General features: G+C 42.9%; 1 protein-coding gene across 2 annotated transcripts in view; it reads right to left on the reverse strand.

Moving 5' to 3' along the window:
• The window catches only part of LOC122414942 (semaphorin-1A-like), a 223032-nt gene that overhangs the window by 105234 nt on the left and 95528 nt on the right, over positions 1 to 22270 (reverse strand). For both annotated transcript variants that reach the window (XM_043426638.1, XM_043426637.1), the window contains exon 2: positions 17341 to 17594. In XM_043426638.1, coding sequence (XP_043282573.1) covers positions 17341 to 17440 — 100 coding nt within the window. In that variant the 5' untranslated portion in view covers positions 17441 to 17594. The remainder of the gene's footprint in view (positions 1 to 17340; positions 17595 to 22270) is intronic.

Below are 22270 nucleotides of genomic sequence, written 5' to 3' on the forward strand. Positions count from 1 at the left end.
TGTATTATTCAACAACTACCTTTATACGAGGGTTATACGACAGTCACGTAAACAACGGATTATTACGCGATGTCGTAAACGCGTGACATTGAGAAAATAGAGGGGGATAAGGAAGGAAGAAGAAAGAGAATGAAGAATACAAAATGACGAGACGACTTTCATGACGGGCCATTGGCGCGACGTCGTCGAACGCATTATATCATCCAGCCCCTCAGGGTTAAGTGGACGGAGACGCCGAGACCCAACACAGGATTCTTGTTATACCGCGTAAGACATGAAAAAAGGGTGTGTTGTTCGCACGGATAAGAATGAAAAATGTAGAGAGAAGTAGAGACAGAGAAGAGGAAGAAGAAGAAGAAAAAAGTGCGAGAGAAGAGAAGCTGGGTCGTGGTGCGAGGGAGTAGGTTTCGGGGCAGATAGGGAGCTGGGACAAGACGTAGCGGTGGCTTCGTTCTGTCCCAGAGGTCGTAAGATCGCCAGCGCTTTCTCGTTTATTCCTTTCGTGCTTGGAGAACTCACGGGAAAGGGGAACAGATCCTAGGAGACTACGTACAAAGTCCCTAAGGTTCACGGCGCCACACCGGAACACGTCCGTCCAGGGGTGATTGATCTTGTGTTCCGAGGAATTTTCTGCCAACCTCCATCTTTCCAGGCACGTTAGTTCCAAGTGCGAGACGTCACAGTAGAATTATATTTCTATCATTGTTCTGATATCACAATCCAAGAGCGAATTGTTTCTCGATGCAGCGAGAAAAGTAATTGGATTCTTATTGCGTAATCGAATAAAAGCTTTTTTGTCAGCTTGATTTTCGTTGTTGACAATGCTCTAATTAACCTGCTTCCGATCTGACGTAGTGCACAAAGGGAAGGTTTCCGGAAAGATAACCAATTAAAGTGATCCAGTGGTTGGAACTACTAAACCATCAATAAATCTGAGAAGCTAAAAACTATAATGAGGAAAAACATAATTAAGCTGGTTTCTGTGGTGAATTTTGTGTGGTGCGCGGTGGTTTATCCTTAGCTATAACACTTTGAGGCATCTTTTCACCTCGCGCACCTGATATTCGCATGAAAAACGTTAACCGCACTCTTTGCGTCATATCTAAGCGATGAGCTACAGTGCCCCCTGCGTTGGATGAAGGAAGACAGGAAGAAGCAGGGATAACGATGGGAGTCTTCAGGATAATATACACCGAGCTCCGGCTACCTGCGAGCAGACGTCTTTTTTTAAGCCTTTTCCTTTTTAGTTTCGCAAGGAGAGATGGCTATAACGTCAAAGTATAATGTGGCGCAGAGGAGTGAGGTCTAGAGCACACAAACCGCGGTGGCTGGCGGTACAGTGTTCGTCTGATCGATAAGAGTGAGTTGAGAATGAGAGAGATGGAAGGAGCAGCGATGGTAAGAGTGGGAGTAATAGAACCTCGAGAGCAACGTACTAGAAACTACATAGGAAGAGAGAAGAGAGGCAAACACCCACACACACACACACATACATCGAGAAAAAGATAGTGATACAAAGAGCGAGGGAGAAAGAAGAGTTGGATGGAGGGACGTTAAAGGGAGGGTGGCAGGTTCGTTTTGCCTCGAGTGGCAATAAGCATTGTCCGAGCATCAAGAGCCTCTATCAACACAAGGCTAGCCTCTCGTCACGTTTAACATGTATTCCAGTACGAATATATATATATGGATCGAGCATTTTCTCCGTTCAACTCTGTTCATCGCACACGTGATTTCATCCATAATATACGTGCATGCAATACAATGTTAGCAAGTACCGCATGTTTGCACGCACACGACGGGCGCGCAACTTGAAATATGTACGTATATGTTCAAGAATTCTATAGTTCGAGGGATGTTCCAAAACTGTAGTAAACTTTGGGTGAAAACTATGGATGGCGCTTGGAAACGAGAGGGTTAGTCTGAGCGTTCAGTTGGGTGACTTGCCTCAGGAGATGGGTAACTCTCCCTGCGGGCCGTTCCCCAGCGTCATGAAACAAAAGAGATACAGTCATTCAGCCATCTCTCGAAGCTACTGGATAACATTGTAGAGATAGTCTCCTGCAACGTATTGGTCATAGGCTCGTTGGATCATCGGTAACATCACTATAGATGTTTTACTCGAAGCTGCCAATGATTGTGGAGCGTGAGCTGGTAAGAGAGATCGAATGCCTGTAGAACAGCCGCACTGAACGGCTCAAACGTCCGGACATAGACGACGGCAATGTGTCGAAGAACCTCTTTTACTTCTGCCCGTTTGCACTTTACTCTCATCTCCCCTGGCCCATACCCCCGACCCAAGGCTGCTTCTCTTCCTCTCGAATCTCCCGCTACGGGAAATACTCCAACAGTTTCGGTGGCGCATGGGGCTGTGTGTGAACAGCAAACTATGCGCGCGTAACGTGTTCGTATGTTTAGCTCCCGTTTCCTCTCCATCTCTGAGTCTCACTCTCTTCGTCTTTATCTACGTCTCTCTTTGGCTTTCCTCCAGGCTGAAACTGCTTCGTCCACATCTATTCCGCGTCCAAGCTTTGGCTGGCGTCACATGCCATGCTACCCCACGCCGCGGCATTGTAGAGTTGTACGTAAACTCGGCAAAGTCCCCGAGCACACCGTCTGGATTACAACTTCGGCTAACGTTTGGTCACATTAACAGGATCCCGAAGGGAATCCAACCGCAACCAGCTTCTCCCACAATGTCCCCGTGAACATTATCCTTGTTGATGAGATACCCACACACGAGGTAGGTAAACGAAAATGTTAAGGCGTCGGTGCTAACCGAAGAGATTGCCATTCGTGTGTGTGTGTGTGTGTGTGTGTGTGTGTGTGTGCCGTTGAACGCAATACAGGTGTAACAATAGCGCGTGTGTTCGCATACATTCTTCATGAATGTCATCGTGTATGTATGTATATGGTGCACACCGGAGTGGCGAAATGTGCATTGTGCGATTACATGCGCAACGCACGTATCTCTCGACGCGCGCGCTCGGCACCGCGAGAGAGAGCACAACGTTAAACGAGGTGCCGACTACGCTTTACCTCGCCTTTTTTACATCAAGCACATCTAATGGATACACACGGACCACGGGCATAGAGACTATCTAGGTGTTCGTTAACTGCTTACGTTATAACAGGTAGATATGCTGAATATGTATATATAAACATCGTACACACACATCTGCATCTATGACTGTGAGAACGTACACTCGTAAAACTAAGTAACGTTTTCAAAGCGTGTGTACATAACCGGCTGGATAAAATCGCCTCGTTTTACCGCAGTTTCTTGCACTTGTAGCTGTAACTCTGTCCTCTTTTTTTAGGATATACGAGTTCTGGAATAATGCAGCTGGTGTAAGTAATCAGCGCTTTGTGCTACTTCGCTACACAATCTTGCACTCGTTCGATGTTCTTTTCGTTCATTTCCATCGAGCAAACTGTGGCATTTCAGGGAAATATCAGATATCAGAATTGCGGCATTATTCCTGATTGGTCCCTAACCCACGGTTGAGCGTCTCGTTTTATACGCGCGGTCACAGTCCAAATGACGCTTAATGGATTACACGTTGTTGCATGCTACGACATTTTGTTGATATTATAGAATAACCCAGCGCCGCCATTTCTATGCGAACATTGGCGGTAAGCTCGGAATATCGAGGCATCGAAGTGTCAGAAGAAGCTTATCAGCTTCAATGAATACCGTCGTATACCGTGATGAAATAAGTATACTGGATTCTACTCGGTTATATGCCATATATAGCTGGATTCCTGTTGAATTTTTGGCAGCAAATCACTATCGTAATTGTCAATAATGAAAATTTCGAGACACACCAGTTTGAGTATGTTCATTGTAAAATATCCGCGACCCAGTAAAATAATAATCCTCAGCATTTGGTTTTCTCGTTCACGTGATGGAGCACACTTGTGGCTCAGCTGATTCGATAGCAAAACAATCTAAATCAACATGCATTTCGGTCTACTGTTCTTCGTAGGGCTTAATCAAGCATACGACTATTCGTTCAAGGCATAAATCAGACTGGAGTGAGGGATGAATTGAGAATTGTAAATAAGTCAATGTGGTCCGATCGGGATGTCTCGAATAGTAAGATCCCGGGACTGTTGAATCAGTGCAGCGCAGCAAAACATTGGTACGTCGTAGCTATACAGGAACCTCGGAAGACCTTAGTTTACGAAGGAACGAACATTTAATAAAGGAGAAATGTAAACGAAGCAAATAAGGACGTATTTCTGTATCATGTTTATCGTACACGTATATAACGGTATATGAGAAATTGCAGATATCGCATACAACACTGAATCCACAAATACACGTATACGCGTACTGGATTCAATACAGATATGATATTCTATACACACATATAGAAGTTATTTGCGACGCGTTTGCTTGCACTCATCCTCGAGCCCTCTGAAGCGTGTTTTCCCTCATACCATGTACAACTGTGCACCCGAGCGTTGTTGTAGTACACAGAAATGAGCGGAAAACTCTTATCTCCTTGATGATTTACGAGTCTCACTACAGCACGATGAGACGAAGGACCGTTTTACTTCCTCTTGTACCTACTTACACACCAGTAGCAGAGAACCACCCTCAGCAGCACCGGGGCAGCTTTGTGAAAATGGAGGAGGGCTTTTGTGAGATCAGAGGCAGCGACGAGGAGGAACACACAATTACAAAAAGAAACAAAAGGGAAAGAAAATGATAAAAAAAACGAAGAAGAGGAAAACGAAGCGCAACCATCAGGGACATATTAGACCCAATTTTTTTATTCTTACCCCTCAACGAGCTAGAGCATTATCTTGTATTTAATTGTTTAACCAAGGAAATGGAAAAACCACCGTTTTGTAACCGCTTAGAGAATATGTACGGAGAAACGAGTTATGCAATTCGTGCGTAATAAGCATGTGCTGGAAAGGGTATTAACCCTTTTCCGGTTGGTGTGCATCGCGGTCTGCCATCTTGAAAACATAAAGGTTGCCAGTTGAGAATTTCATGGGCAAGCGAAAAGCGGCATTAAGGGAGGAGGGAAGAGGCAAGTAGGGTGGACTAATCGCTTGGACCTTCGAAAATAATGGTCATGGTACTGCCAACGTTTCTGTACCAACCGTCTCACCTGCTGCTCGGCTTTATTCCTCATGGTCACTGCTTCGCAGCCTTTGCGGTCCTACGTGCCATGACTTTGTAGAAGTCTCATACAATCGGCTTTCCTCCGCCTGAGGAATATCCCATACATCATTCATATATGGGTGGACCAAAAAGCTGGCTCAATTCTCGTAATGCTACGATGAATCTGTGGTAACGTCAGTGATAAAGATAAATAACCCACGAGCTGAATCATTTATGCGCACGTTCGTGATCGATCGTCATGTTCCGACAAGCAGACACCACAGAAATCCAGAGTAAGGTCGACTCTGTTGATGCGTCAAAGGTGTAACAGAAAAACAGAGGACAGATTTTCGAAACGGATTCGTTGCTCAAGCGATTCTGACCGATCAAAATTTTCAGACTATGTGGCGAGTATCAAACTTTTTATTCGACAGGAAAGTATCTTGGAGGCAAGTAGACAGGTATTGCAGAATAATTCCGGGAAAGTTTTCGATCCTCCAAACGTTCGAGTTGAGTACGTAACAGGTACGTGTCGCACAGGGTGAAAGCGTTTACGTACATGGATACATTATATGTATAAAGATATTCATACGTAGGTGCCTGCACCTGCGAAACGTCACGTTTGTATCCGTAATACGTGTACACCTCGAGAGTGCATAAGGCCAATCTCACGTGAAATGACAGCATCTCCAGGCTCCACCGCGCTCCGTAAGGTATCGAAAACTTTTCGTATAAAACTTTTTACTCTTTTGCATTACCAGCACTCCGGTTTGAGTGTATATACCTGCTGGAGTGGTACGCCGGGCAAGGGAGGAAAAAACTAAGCATTGACTTTGTTTGCATGTGCGTATGGCGAGCTGTTGAAAAATGTATAACGGACTTGGCCGGTTACGTGCGAACCCAATTACCAGCATAACCGTTTTATATTCATCATCGACCTTAACTTTCAGGCACATGTTTCGAAATTTCCCTCAGCATCGGACCAGCGAATTTTGCTTTTAATTAAAGATCTAAAACTTTTTAGATTTCGGGGAAATCGAGGCTATCAGAAGGAGAAGGAGGAGAAAGGATGAGGAAACTGAATTAGGGCTGATGCTGAATTTTGGTTAGGTATTTATCACTATGTATAGAGATCACCCATCGTTTTCGGGCTCTCAAAGAGCTCAACGCGGTTTCTGGCCGAAGCTCGCGTTGCTTGGTCCCAAGGATTTTGGCAGGTCGCCAGATCCCGTCGGTATTCTCCTCTCCCAGTCTTCAGCTGAATACATATATACGTGTATCCATCTGGAGATACTCGGTCCAGTGTATATCAGAGGATGCGCCCTCTGTCGATGAGTCCACACACCATGGCACACATTAATGATTTGGTGGAGAAGTTTTGCGGAGAGCTGGCCGTGACGGCGTTCGTTTCGGCCTGGTCTCGAACTATTTCTCATTCGTTACGTCTGACTCTTTCTTCCTCCACGACATCGTCACAATATCGACGCCGCGGGCTCATTCTCCTTTTAATATTTTGAGACCGGAGCTTTTCGATTAGCCGATATTAGCGTACGATCTCTCCCGCTCGGTCTCTCCGCTATAGTGCGGAGTGTGTCGTTTTGGTTCGTCGTGCCAAAGTAGCCTGGCACCGTATTCGCTCTTCGCTATCTTGTATATTTATACAATATATGATATTTCGTTACAGTAGAGATCCGATGCTTCGACCAAATGCACAAACAGGTCAGTCAATACCACGGCAACATTTTCATTGGTTATCGAGTTTAAGAGCATTCTCGTGCTCAGGTTATTGTGAGGAAACGAAAAAATGTGAATACGACTATGGCCAAAACTACAACAACTATTTCAATTCATTCTCATTCCGTGCTCCAAACAGCGATCAATGTTGAGAACAATATTCCGGAAAATATCGCAGTCGCTTGTGATTCGTGTTTGCTTGGAATTAAAGTAGATATCGTTTTATCGTCGTCTTTTCTCTTTAGGCAACAATATGCTACAATGCAATGTTTGATGGTAAACAAGGAACCGGGCGAAGGAAACCTCTAACGATCAAAATTCTACCAGTTCCTCTGCACTTGAAGTGCATCGCAGTTATGGGTCAAGGCAGTTAATGGTTGGTATGCAATTTTCGTGGATCCATATAGATAGGGTACTTTCGGACGGCGAAGTAGCGAGTTAACGCCAAGTTTCAACGACGATTCATATGACAGAGGGCCCAGAAGCAGCTTCGTCTCTTCAAATAGAGAAGGAGAGAACTGAAGAGAGACAGACCGTGAAGCGTCCTGAAAGTTGGATGGAAGTAGGGGTCGCGAAAGCAGTGCAGCACGTACAAACACACACGCTGGTGGATGTATACGTCTTAGAATAAGAGGGCTAGTTGAGGTCGAGAGTCAAAGTAGCAAATGAGATAGAGAGCTGCATGCGAGTTGTTCCAGGAGGTGGAGGCCCCTGAGTTTCGTGAAATATTACAAGCTTGCTAGTTTATAATCCACCATTTGGTTTTATTTACGTCGAAACATCCTCAGGCACAACCTGCTGGTTTTGATATGAATGTGTGATGCATGCGCACCGCAGGATCCTGAAACATGTTCTTAAAAAGCTTTCATATGGTATTACATGAATAATGTCATATCGATGAGGAATAAATGAAGGAAAAAAGCCCCGGAATCCCTAGCTTCGTGAGGACAAAAAGATAAAACGAATAAAGAGAATTCGATGAATTTATTCCCTTGAAAATGTAGATCTGTGAACGAATCCGTTGAATTATTCGAAAAGACCATATCGCCTAGTGGCAGAGCGCGGTATGAATGAGGAGAGTGAGACCGCTGTCTCGTTCCCTGCTTTCGGGCATGATCGAGCGCGAGAATTCTCGAGAATAGGAGAGAGAGAATATAGTTGAGCTTATCGTCGACGGGGCCGGGCCAGAGTGGAATAGATGACATTCAGGAGAGACGGATAGGAAGAAGAATTATCGTTTTTATTTTTCCAAAGATTTCGCGAGAAGAGCGGATAAGCGCCGGAAGTTTATTCGACCTTCTGTCTCTTCTTTCATCAATATATGCCCCAGTGGGTTTCCTACGATTTCCTATCCATGCCTCATTAAAGGTTGAATCATTAGCGAATGGAGCGAGCGGATAATAGAGATCAAGATAAGAGCGAAAAAAAGGAGGCGAAACGGAACCGCTGCAAGTGTCGGCTTTCTATTGAATTTCAAGAGAATGCAAATTTATGCGAGACTTATAAATGAACGGTGACACGATTATTTTCGGTATCTTTCATACAAAATTTACTTGTGAAACCTTCCGTCCTTTCAACTGGAAATAAATATGATTACATTTTCAATTTGCAAAGACATTTACGATTCGACATCGGGAAAGCTCCATCTCCCTTTAGACATGAACCTGACGAATATAAATTATTTCTGTGACCTACTTCATTGATTGACGGTTCTCCGTTATCGACTTTTTAATGTTTCTATTGATAACGCTCAAATTGCTACTTGGCCATCCGAAGTATCTAAATTAATGAAATTCTTTCTACCAAATAACGAAATAAAACATAATCGATACGAACGAGAAACAAAAAACGATTTCAATGAGTGCCTTAATTGTTCAGAACCTGAAAATCTCGCCGGAGGAAAACGAAATTTGGGGCTCTGTTCTACAGCAATAAGTTTTTACTGCAATTGCAGTTCATTTTGTCATTGTTCGTATCATTTCTGTATTGCAATTCATGCAAAACAGCAGGTACAGCTGGGACGCACATAAATTTATTTATGAATACATACATACATGCATACATGGTTGATATATATATGAGCCGCATGTACGTGATAATTCTCGTCTCTACGAAGCATCGCGTGTTGCAGTTACATGCTAATGAGAGTCTCCCGTTGCAATGTGAAGAGAGCCTGTTTTGACCGTTCAACTGCTAGAGCTCCATGACGTTTCGTAGCGTTGAACGGAGTTATATTGAAACGTTAAACATCAGAGAGCGCAGTAACCGCACATATTAAACTCGCCCTCCAATGACTTAATCATTCGTGAAGTTTTAAGTTTCGAAATTTGCCATACGGGTGTTAGACAACGTTGAAATTGGTGAAATTTCTAAGACATGCGATCGGAAAAATAATCAATTGTTTTGATTTATGACCAGGAAACGAGCCTTTCAAATCATGATATTTAAACAAAAATACTACCCGACAACTGGGAGAGCCATCACACGCGGACAGGTTTCCTGATGTTACGTTAATAGTTTTGAACACGAGATTCGCATTAACTTTTTTTTCACAACAAGATAGTGAAAAAAGTATTTTTTTTTTTTTGCTTACAAACGGAAACTAATGGAGCTACGAAAATGAAATTAAAGGGTTAAATGCAGAGAATAAAAATTTGAAGAGAATGAACGCAGAAACGACCCGATCGATTATAATCTTTAACGGAGAAACTAGAAAAAGAACCGATAAAAAACGAGGTTTTTTAAAAATTCGTATCGCTGTTATAATAGAGGTTGAAACGGTGTTTTTTTTTTGCACAATAGACATTGATGGACACTTTCCGTGTGCCATATCCGGCGCTGTCAGGTAATTATTTTTTTCAGTAATTGCACTTATAACAGAACTTTTGAGTGCTATATTTTTCGAGCCAGGCTGGTATAGCTTCGAAAGTCGTATCATTTCAATTTGTATAACCGATTTTTAAAGCAGAAGTGTTGAACCCGCGTGTGATAATACTCGCGGTTATGGAGCGATATTTATGTCAAAATGAAATCCTTTGTTTACTAGCCTCAGACATCCAGTGTCATTTAGCGAGTTATTCCAGATGTTTCATTTCTAATTTTTCGAATATATCGATCACAAGTCCAGAGAAGATCGAATTATTACAATTCCACCGAGTAATTTCAAATTTCAATCCAGTGGCCATATTAACCCACAACGGAAATGTTACGTATTAATTGGACTATTTGAAAATTTCCAATTACTCTGACAATAAACATGAAATAACCGCGTATATACTCGCGAGCAGTACACCAAAGGAAATGCGATTCATTGTTAAGCAACGAAATTCTATTGGCTCCAATGTAATTGCGAATTTTCCGTGCCGCTGTGCCACACGAGCCATTGTCTCCTCCCATTGGAGTATCATCTGCAATATCATTGATACAAAATTTGCACTGCATTATACGTGTATGCATTTCGGATGCTTCATCAGGTCAAATAACAATTCGTGTTGTCATGAAAATCTAACTAATATCAGCAACTCGCAATGCCACTATTATCGGAAGTACTATAATAGAAAACAGTTCGTTGGGAGTTTGTTTCAGAACGTCAATTTGACTTTTGATTTCTTATGAGCTGTTTACGAGAAGAGGTCACAAGAGAATAATTCATTTTTTAAATCTAGGAACGTTGTACGCTAATCGACCCCTTGTTTCTTTATGAAAATAGTAACTGACTAACACGGGCTGGAGAGCGACGGGTGCGTGATCTCCCGGGGTTAAGCAGCTTTGGGCGAGATCGATACTCGGTTGGATGACCGCCTGGGTATGCACCTGCTTGATCGTGGAGCACGGAGGCAGTATTTCCGAGTGTCCAACAGCCGAAAACCAACTGAAACTCGGTGAAAAATTACCGTCTGTATCGGCTAAAAGTTTCCCTTGGCCCTGGTGGTAAATTCGACGCGGCAACAAATTTCGTAGAGTTTTAGCCAACCTTTTCGTGAGGTCACGCAGTAACACGAAATACAATAAAGTACGAGAATGGATTGCGCTTGAAAGTAGGTAAAAACGGGTTTAACGAAGAAACACTGAAAATGGTGAATGCTGATTGAAAATAAACAAAAAAGGTTGCAATTCCGAGACATGGCAATGGATATGTGAACTCAGAGACTCGTGCATGGGAATAAGGGCTTGTAGAATATAAAGGTATGGTGGAACTACATGCAGAAAGTAGGTGAATATCACGGATCCATTGTTCGGAATCACCCTTCGCGTACATCGAACTAACGAAGGAAATATCGTTGTTTCAGAAATGAAAAACAAAAAAAAAAGCAGGTAGGTTTTCCAACAGTGCACCGGAAGTTCATAGAGAGGGAGAGAAATAAAAAATCGTACACAAAAGATAGGTCGATGAGACAGATTGGATGATAGCGCTGTATCATGATTGAGTATAAATGCCGGAAACACGGAAACACGAGTGTGTTGAACCAATATGCTACTATTCGAAACCACACTCGCAATATCCGCAATAACTGGTAAGCCAATGCGTACATACAGCATCCAATTATAATATTCGTGTGTGCGTCGATATTAAAGCAGATGGAGATATGCCAAAAGATATACTTCGAGGTGAAGCGAGATTTTCAATGATGTTAAAGCGACGACAGTTACTTTTTTAAATGGCGCGGTGCATTTACGATGTAAATTAAAGAAATGGAAATATATATCTGGTTTTATATTTATGAGAGGAAAAAATGAATACCCTCGTTTCCATCGCTCTCGCAGGGCTGACGTAACGACGATAAATAATTCACTTAAAAAGTTGGAGAAGTATACCCAGGAAAAAAGGTCCACGAGGCATTTAAAAGTAAGCGAATCAACTCGAAAGCTTTGATTCCCTGTGTTGTTGCGTGTGTATATTCGGTCGAACGTTGGTATCACCGCGTCCCATTGAAACACGATTTATCCACGTTGGTGAAAGTGAACACCTTGGGGCGATTTGTCGAAGAAGTGGGACACCGGTTAAGGAAAAAGAGCATACAAAAAAACGCCAATGTTTCGGATGAAGTTTTCAAAGAAAGAGGTTAACTCGAGAAGAAAAAAAGGCAACTTGATTATTGGGAATGGCGTCGAAAACCAGCGAACCGTTCAACCAAAGTCACGCTTCGGAAAGAAAAAAAGACAAAAACTTTTCGATTAATCGTTATAAAGTTTGATTAACGAGACTGTTTTACGGTAGCAGCATCACCAATATCAGAGCTTCAATAGCTAGTACAAGTTTTATATTTACCACGAGTATAACACAAGGCTGGCTATGATTATTAAAAGTTTCAACAACTATTTATCCGCGACTTCAGTTACGCTTATGAACGATAAAAAAACTTTTGCGCACTGTAGTTTCACACTTATAAACACAATTACGTGAGGGAATAACACAAATTCACAGATATTTAGTTAAAAATACAAAGCTTATCTAGTCTGTTGATCAAAGTCTACGGAGACGAGTGTTTGACGAAAAGGTTAATTAAGGTGAGCCACTAATAATCATAATAACACAATAAAAATGTTCTTTCAACAAATATGAATTGTGAAATCTCCTGAAACTTAGCGTAGCGTATCGCAGGTATTTGTTACGGGAAACGCGACGAGTGCGCAGCCACAGTAGTTTTTCAATCCAATCAAGTCCAGAGGACCTTTGACAATGACAGATTTCTGATAGGACAAAAAGTCGAATAAGTATACACGAGCGAACGGATCTTGGAGCCATAAACCTTTTCACTTGGCCGGTTATACGTTTCCTATCTTTATAATGTTTTTTTACCTTTTTCAATAACCGGCTGTTCCACGCTCTACTGGCTTTCTATCATATTATCTTGTTTTGTTCTTTTCCTCCTTCCTTTCTCCCTCATTCGCTTTTCCACCATATTTTTGTGCTTCATCCATATTTTTTCCTCTCTCTCTCGCTCTCTCAAACCCCTTGCCTCGGACTAACATCAGGCCAGTATATTTTTCTTTCTCACCACAATATGCATATCTATCTATTCATTTCACACGCATAGAGCCAAAGTCACGCTAACTACTCGTTGGCTAACGAGCTTAGTAGTGCTCGCTGATGGTGCGCTACGAGGCAGAGCACCGCAAAGGTAGTTTCAACTCTGCCAGTGAGCTCCTCTTCTCTATACATGTATTCATCAACGTATTTTATGTATTGAGTATACACATACATATTTGTATATATCACACATAAAATATGTGTATGGCTTCTGTCGTTCGAATGCAAACTTTGACCCAAATATCTGGCTGATAGTAGTAGTGAGCTTGGCGGGGAGCATGCGATTTTCCGCGGTTATTTTCAGTGCAGCGGCACGCACCTATCCACCTTCCAACCTCGTGGAGTTTCGGATCCTTCAACGCTGCTTTGCTGCCACAAACAGGCATTGTACGGGCAATATAGGTAAGTAGCGTCAAGGGCCAGGACGGTTGTTATGAAAGTATCGTATCGACCGGGGGCTCTTTTGTGTAAGATTGAATGAATGAACCGCAGGAGTTATACAGCCAAAAGACAATTGAGAATATTTTCGTACTGTCCTTCGTTACTTAAATTTCGTGATGCACGTTCTTCTTGTAATGGTGGCAATAAAAATGGGCAATAAGAGAGGTTCGTTATAAAGTCGTCTACCAGACGAGTAGGGGATTGGGAAAACAAATGTTGGTGAATATTTCATGGATCCGAAGAGCGTCAAGTATAATTGCAATTTACGAATGAAAGTAATTGATGCTGCACTGCTTCAAGAATCTGAGATCTGATTGACATTGACTCTCCAGTTGGGCAGATTTCATGCATTAATTCCGCATCCACTTGGTCTGCTCGAATCTCAAGGGATCACGTCACGAGATGTATTCTCATGATTTCTTCACGCTCGAATGTACGTGGACCGGATAAATGGTGGAAATGTTACGACGGACGAAATAACACGAATAACTCTGGAGTCTAATGATACAGAGCATGGGTTATTCTGTTGGTTCACAATAGCAGGATGAACTGGTGCAGTAAATCGACAATCAACGTGTGAACCAAAGGGTCAAATGGTTGAATTCTCGATAGATTATAGCGTGTACGATTTAGCACCACAACACATTGACGCACAAACGTGCAGCATCAAGGGCGCGACAAGGGTGTCGAGCTCCGCGCGCACGCACACACACGACAGCCTCGTGTAATACTCTCGAGGCTTTTCGTTTCGGTTCTTCGATCGTCGGGGTACACGAGAGTGTAACCAAATGGCAATGGGTACAATTATCGGGTAAAACACGAGCGTGAAATGCTGCACACCTACGAACAGAGACGGACAGACATTTGTGCCGGAAATGTTGAAGATAGGGTGCATAGCTTTCTCTCTCGTTGTTGGCTGATACATCGAAGGTATATGAGTGAGTTTGGGGCGAGTAACAGTTGGGACGAAAAGCTCACGGCGGTTTATCCCGTGCGAGGCCCAACTCGGAACGAATACTACAGCCCAGCATCGCATATATACTCGCCGGAAAGCGATTCAACGAAATTGGCAAAGGGTAAACGCGCCGAGAGCACATCTCGCGGACGAGGGTGCGAAACGCAAACATGTGCATAACAGAGGGCACAACAAAAACGAAAAATGAATTGTACGAAACATATTTCAAGCAGAAGGAGCGAAAAGTACTTGGATATTATTCGAACGGATGTTTTATCTCATCAAATATATATCACGCATAATTGTGCACCTACAAATGTAAACGATGTCTGTACGTTTACATGGAGGGAGGAGGTGAACCTGGGGAGATTTGAGCCGCGTGCTCACGCCCCGTTCACCCGGCTGTATCCGAAACACCTGTGGAGCTTTAAGGGATTTGCCCGGGCGCTGTAGCTCAAGTACATCTTCATATTATCCCTTTTCTTGCTTCTCCTCCATTCGAGATTGTTTTCTCTGCTTCCGCAGCATCCAACACATTTATCCGAGGGCACCGGGACTGAAAATATTGCCTAAGAGGGAAAGTCGTACAATATTTCTGTTTCTTTTTCCAGTCGCAACTAGATCCGCGAGTGCGTGCCATTGATTCGATTACTGGCAAGTATAGAGCCATCTTAAAGCCAAGGTTTGAAGGCATAAGCTTTTCTCGTGAAACTCTAACTCGAGCCCGATGCGTGTTACGTAGTCGCAAGCATACGAACACACAAGCTTTTCAACAGATCGACGCCCCCGGGTGTATTCTCCTGTTTAACCTCTGTTCGGAGCCCCGGAGTTTCTGGCTGGGTGTGTGCTGTCTTCGGAAATCCCATTTGACTCGAGAGGAAAACTCATGGCGATGCGCTCGAAGGCTCTATAAACTATTATCGACCGCTTCATATATCCAGTTGCACTTTGAGGGCAAAGAGAACCTGCAGAAATGCATTAGAACACGGAATGATGGGAAGCAATTCGTCTATTCGTCCGTGTTTATACGGCTTCGGATGCTCGAAGGAACTAGAGCAAGAAACGCAGGTAAACAAACGAGACTTCGAGGTAAACAAAATGAGCATGGTATTCAATAGCCAATATCCCCGGATCAAGGCCAAAGTAAACCATTCCATTTCAGTTGTTTGCAACGTTATACAGTCCTTCATGTGTATGCATGTGTGAGACTGATTGTATTGTGCAGAAACAATATTCTCTACGGACTCAAAGAGTGGAGCTCAATGCAGAGTAATCTTACGCTGGCATGGTATGTGTCTGCATTTTTTATTCATACTCATCAGGATTTTACACGTTACAGAGATTCCCCATCCTCAGGGATAGTTGGATTACTGGTTTATTGGGGGGGGGGAAAAAAAAAAAAAAATGAAAACCTTTCTAGTGTTGTCCTGTTAGTATGTTTGACAGGTGAAAAAGGCACCGAATCCAAATCCATATTTCTTGATATAAATCTCCAAGATTTCAATATAGACTCGAATGCAGTTTGTCCCTCCGTCAGCCAGGATTCTTCCTTGGCACAGAAGGTTCGCGAGAGGTCGCAATATTTGTCTGAAATATACATGGGTGTATGTGTATGCACATGGCAAATACGAGAAGTCCAATAATACAGCACAGCTTAGCTTGGCGAGGCTTCAAAGTGCCAGGTCATAAAAATAAATTTTTAATCGGTGTTGAAAATCTACTGGAATCTAGTACGGTGTAAACTGCGATCGAAGAGCTCCAAGCAGGGCTTTTCATCTCTCGACGCTCCAGGATACCAGCAATAGGATTAGCGGCGAATGTACACCACGCGAATTTTGTCGAGCAGGAGCTACAGGTGCGTTCGGAAGAGACAATAAAAATAGGATTGTAGAAAAAGGAGAAGGAAAAAATAGAAGATAAATGTGTAACTGGGTGGGATAACGAAAGGGATAAAAAAAAATACCGAAGGTTAGCTGCCGTGTACGATAATCGGATAGAACGAGGATAAAACGCAAACTGGTAAAAAAAAACGAACGATAAAGGAAGAGAAATAAAAATAAGGATGAACAGAAAAACTTAGATTACCACGACGACAGGTGGTTCCGTTCAATTCCTTACTTCTTTTTGGACTATCCGACCGAATGAATACACTCTTCAGCCTCTAATCTCGTAACATAAAAGTATATCCGATAAATAAGTGTCATTGAACTCAACGGAAAATAATCTAATGTGATAAGTAGTGTGTATTAACTGGAATTGCCTCATCTATCCATCACGCTCATTCTGGTTTCCTTGAATTAGCACACAAAGTACCATTCAAGTATAATGCCACGGTACGATGTAATAGTTTCGATAGGCGATCGATTACTTCAGGGTTTCCGTTTACAGAGTACAAAGGATTGCCTGAATTCACGATAGTAATTCGTAACTGTTCTTGTCTTTATACAGAAGGTAAGGAAATTGTGTTGGCACGATGAGATTCGAGCCATCTCTCGACTGCACCATTCCCTCTTCTCTTCCTTCTACTCCTTCTTCTTCTTCTTCTTCGTGTTTTTTTCTTGTCTCGGAACGTTCGATTGTTCGACATAACAGTATGCGGATATAGTAACGCTGAAAGGAATCGCGGTCAATACGAATTGGAGGCTTTACCACAGCACCGAGGATTCAAGCTAGTTGGCGAACAGTGAAGTAGTACGTTGAATGGAGGATCGCGTAGATTGATCGCCAATCAACTACGATACACCACAGAGGTCATTCGGCTTTCAGATCACAATTGATGTTCTCTCTACTTGTGTGTGCATGGTTGTCTCGACTTTGATGCGTTAGGATGGAGAAGCATTCCTACGATAACTGGAACTACGTCCATCGCAATGTGGCAATGAAGCACCGTCGGTTCAGAGATGGAACAACGAGTATTTAACATTCAAATGTAACACTCTATATGCAAGAGGAACAGCGTAGTAATTCATCGGTTTTCCCTAAACGCCTTCGAATCATTGGACGATCAACGCGATTAGCTGCAATATAAAATGATTTAAAAATATGAAATAACGGACTTACGATGTTTGACGTGTAGTCGCGGTACTGGATCCTGCGGCCAGGCAACATTGCGCGACACGAGGGCGATCAACGCCAAAATCCTAAGAGCTGCTATCATCATGCTGATGAAAACTCAGGATAACCGGCGAACGGTGATCGTTTCGGGCCGCGTAAGAGCGGGGTCACTGTGCACCTCCGCTTTTCTTTCTACCAGTCCCACTTACGCTCGTAGCTCAACGTCATCGTGTCTCTATCGAGCTCCACGTCTGGTTCAGCTGGAATAGAGAAAACCAAGAAAATACGATTAACGGCTGGTACGTCATTAGAGGCAGTCGCCGACTGCATGTGCAGCACGCAACATTCGTCAAGTTCGCAATGCACCAAAGTAACGCAACGAGGATCAAGTAATATAGCTCGCCGAGTTGTTTGTGACACGACGCATTACAAGTTGGAATTGGATGGGACCAAGATCGCTACAAAGTTCAACGCCACTAGCAATTATCTGTTCGAATTGATGGCCTTAATTATCTCAGTTCGCTCATCGCGTCCTCCATCGCTAAGGGAATGTTGTGCTATTCCACAGGTGAGCTTACACGTTCCTTGTGTGAAACTAGACCTTCGCAAGGTACCACCTTCAATTATATTTGTCTTGACTCGCTTCCGGATCGTGGGGGAGGAAAGTGCACGCGTGCTTGTAAAAAGGGGATGACGAAGAGGTTTGGAAGAGTCTCGATGAGTCGAGAATGAAAGACGCACATTTTCAGCGAAGTAGTAACACGCGTCGTACTCAAGCTGATCTCGAAGCGTTATGCATTATGCACAAACGCTCTTCGAACTTGGTATTTGTCTACTTTAATCTATATCTGCTCGTGTATCTCGAGGCAAATGGCTCGCTCTCTGCCGCGACGAAAAACGAGATAAGAGCAGTGTACGCGGGGAGACAGACGATGACAAGATTGCCGGATGGGCGGCATAGGAATCAGGCAAACTCATCCATACCCGAATCGTATTAACCTCCGCGCAACGTGTATTAGTGCTGATGCAGTTCTTGCTTCACTCTTACTTCTCGTGTGTACGTCTCTCGAGTATCTCTCATTATAAGATGAATGAGGACGACCTACCGGGATTCCCGGCACATGTACTAGTGTACTATACAAAATGTATACATGCAAGCAGACTCTAAACTCGTTGACGTAGATTTCGAGTAAGTTGCCCACCGCTTCGAGTAAGGATCCTGATTTATTTAAATTGCTGTTATGTAAATTGGAGTTACGCCCGTGACGCGACTCTTCCGAAGTAGTCACGACGATTCCATCATCGTTCGGATTTTGCAAAAATTAAACAGTTGCGAATTGTCCTGTTAATTTCCAGCCTCGAAATCGGGGCCGCTGAAAGTCGGTTTCTTCTGTATTCTGATGCGATAAATGCCATTTAAAAGCAACAATAATAATGATTTGAAACGTAAATAATTATCTCTCGGCTCTATTGTCCCTCCCGGTCAAGAGAACTTTCTCCGCGTGCATCGTCGAGTTCCGTGGGTTATGTCAAGTGCAGTATATACCGCGTTCGCTATGGTGCAAGTGCTACAAAGGAGAAAATATACATGCTGAAGTAGCCTCAGGGCCAACTAGGCACAAGATTCCGTTGTATCGTTTCTTCGCTCTTTTGGCTTTCGATCGCGTCCGCGTGTGGTTAAATCTCCACTCGTCGCGCAGATACTAACTTTATGGGAGGTGAGGGGGCGGGAGAAACGTTCGTCGCTGTCACCGCTGCAAGTACCTAAGGCCAGGTCGAGTTCATCGCGTATAATATCAACTTGTTGGATACATACGTTGTTTATATACGCAAGCATATTTAAATATAGACATGCAAAACTACTTTCTCTCATCGAGATTCCGTTTAGGAAGGAAAGTTTCTTACGGTTTAAGAGACTGCTTCCAACGAGCCGATTCGTTGAGTCAAAAGTGCAATTTATTATAAATTGGTCAAGTGCTCTAAACTTGGAGGATTCGAAGTGAATTATTCTTTTTCAAATGATCCGTTGCAGGCATCTATATTATGCTAGCGTTTTAAGGCGCTCTGATGATTCCTCTTTCATTGTTTTCACAAGCATCTCGACGTTCGCTCCGCTAATACCCAGGTAAGCAGGTATTTTTCGTCGATGTGCAGAAAAAATTCATGATTCGAAGCATGAATGAAAGCTTTTTAATAAGCTGCTTAGTTTCCGTGGTAACGTGAATTTATCTTTGAGCGTCGTAATCGCAGGCGCGCGCGCGCGCGGTCTTGACTTCTCCGTTTTTTGGCATTGAACTAAAATTATGCAGACTCAACGACGAAGAAATCACTCGAGCACGAAAAATTCTACATCAGCGATTCGCCCGAGCTCGTCCGCTCTCGCCATAGGCATTTCTTAGCTCTGGTTTTCAACGTGCAGGACTTGCTGTGTGTGATTCAATATAGATATATTAACAGGCTTATAGAGCGAGGCTCACACGACTCTCTCGTCGAATCGTTCGAGCCGGAAATTCGTTCCAGTCAAATGATTTCGGCTCTCCGAATGGTTTTGAATCTTGACTGTTGTAAAAAATGGTTCCTTTCATTCTCTCTGTTCTCGTTACTCAAGGCTATTTCTCTCCGTTCAACCTCCTCCCTCGTTCCTCATCTTTTAAACTTCTCACCGAGGCTAGTCCTGCTTCCTTTTTCGGCCCACTCCATCAATTCCACACGATAAACCTTATTCTCTACCTTCTTAAATTTCCGATAGGTTCTCCGAGTACGAACTACGATTGATTACGGATTGGCTACTTGGCCATGATATCAGAAAATTTGATATTATCTGCTTAAATTTCGTAAATATTACGAATCGACCTCGAAGACGAGGGGATTCGATCGAATGAGTGTTGCTCTCGCATCAGCAACTTCTTACAGTTCATAACATTTTAATGTTTCAAGTACAAAAGACCCACTCGAACGAAGAAAAAATGTATAAGAGAAGATTAAAATTTCAACGATTACAAAGAATTGCGATAAAACTTCGCGAAGACGCATCAGCGAATGCGGGGGAGGCTAAAATTTGGTCGCCTATACGTCCGATGAGAACGAATAGAGAAGCGGTGATAAAAAAATGAGTGTGTGCGCGTGCGTGTGTCTGCGGAAGAATCGGAACAGGAAAAGATCAACGATGGCAAGAGAATTGAGGTAGACACGTATGTGATGTTAGCGTACAGTGGACAAAACGAGAGATAGGAAGAAAAGAGAATAGAAAGAGAAAGAGAGTGTGAGCGAGAGCGAGGGAGAAACGGAAACGAAAAGGAGAACGATGAGACAGTCGATAAGGGACCATTTGGAAATGGGCCACTTATCCAATAAGACGTGAGCTCGTTGAAAAATCTTGCACGTAGTCCACGTAAGGCCGTAGAAACGTAGCTCGAGACTCGGTGGAACTCATTTCGGTGGCTGTTCTGCTACGGAAGCTGCTTTCTGCCACTGGCAAGAGACAGCTTTTCCAGTCCCCAGTTTTATACCTTCCTGTCTCCCCCCCCCCCTTCTCTTCCCTTTTTATCTGCGTCTTGACTCTCTTTCCCTAACTCGCTTTTTCTCTTCTTCCATCCAGCGGGAAAGCAAAATTTTTATTCCACCATTCTCTGCTGCTTTCGCGAATGACACGAAAGCGTGATCCAAAAACTTCTGCGACAGTTATTTACTCTGAAACCAGAAGTCATTTATCAATCGTATAGGTCACGAATAAAAATGTTAAAAAACACTAGCCCGGATCGACTCGTAGTATGTCTTATTTTAAAAAAACATGTCAATTTAACTGTAGAAACTTTTTCGAAGATATTTCGAGATATTCTTCTTCTTCTTCTTATTGTTTCTGATTTTTCTGGCGTTCGTGTTTCTTAGGGATAAATAAAACAATGAGACTGACGCAACTCTCGTTGAGTCAGCTCTTGAAAAATCTTTTTTTTCCGACCATCAATGTCACATTTCGTTACAGCGTTTGTATAAGTTTATAGAGAAGTATATAAATCTACACGTACGATATAGGCCGTTTCTCAATAGCTTTGCGTAAACAGATCGCCCTGGAGTAGACAGGAATTCTCAGTAGAAGCGGGTCGTTTGAGCGAGAAAAACAAATCTTTAAACGGATCTATATCATCTCAAGGTCCATTAGCAAAATATTTTCTCCACTCGACACGTTTGAGAATTTGTGCAATCGCGAATCTCCTAACGACACTTGTGATGATAAAATTAATCTTTATTATATATTCAAGAGTATAAAAATCATTTTTTTCAAGTCTCAGTTTCGTCGATGAGAGAAAGATTTTCAGACTTTTCGACCTCAACAATGGTCGACTCGTTTAAAACCAAATCTTCCATGCATAAATATGCATTTACACGAATAACGAAAATTCCTCCGACGCGAGAGCCTTTTCGTGTGAAAATGTGACTGTAGAAAAACATATAGAGTTCGTGGCCCATTTTATCAACGATCGCGATGGCGTACGTTCACGTGGAACGTAGCGTGGCTGTGGAGACGTCATCGATTGAAAAGTGAGAGAGAATCAGGGAAGAAGAGGAAATGCACCGAAATTCACAAAGATTTCCTTCCGTTTTCTCCTCACTGAGCATTCGCCGAGTCTGTGTCTGTGTGCGTGTGTGTATACGTAGGCAAATAGGTGCACGTGAATGCGTACAAACGATTCTTTTATTCGAAGAGCGTGAGAGAAAACGTATATATATGGAAAATATATGCGGGCCCTTCTCACGCGTGGCAGGTTTGCAGCATTTCATCAGTTAAATTTTTCGGAACTGTTCGATTTTCGATGTAATAAACCACGAGCAAATAAAACCACGAAGCCGAGACTTTTCGTTTCACTTATTCGGACTCTTTTTTTCGTGTCTGCATCCATATTTGAGTACAATAAAAAAGCGAATTTGAAGAAAAATA

Source organism: Venturia canescens, chromosome 8 (genome assembly GCF_019457755.1).
Source record: "Venturia canescens isolate UGA chromosome 8, ASM1945775v1, whole genome shotgun sequence".
In the NCBI taxonomy this organism is placed as follows: domain Eukaryota; kingdom Metazoa; phylum Arthropoda; class Insecta; order Hymenoptera; family Ichneumonidae; genus Venturia; species Venturia canescens.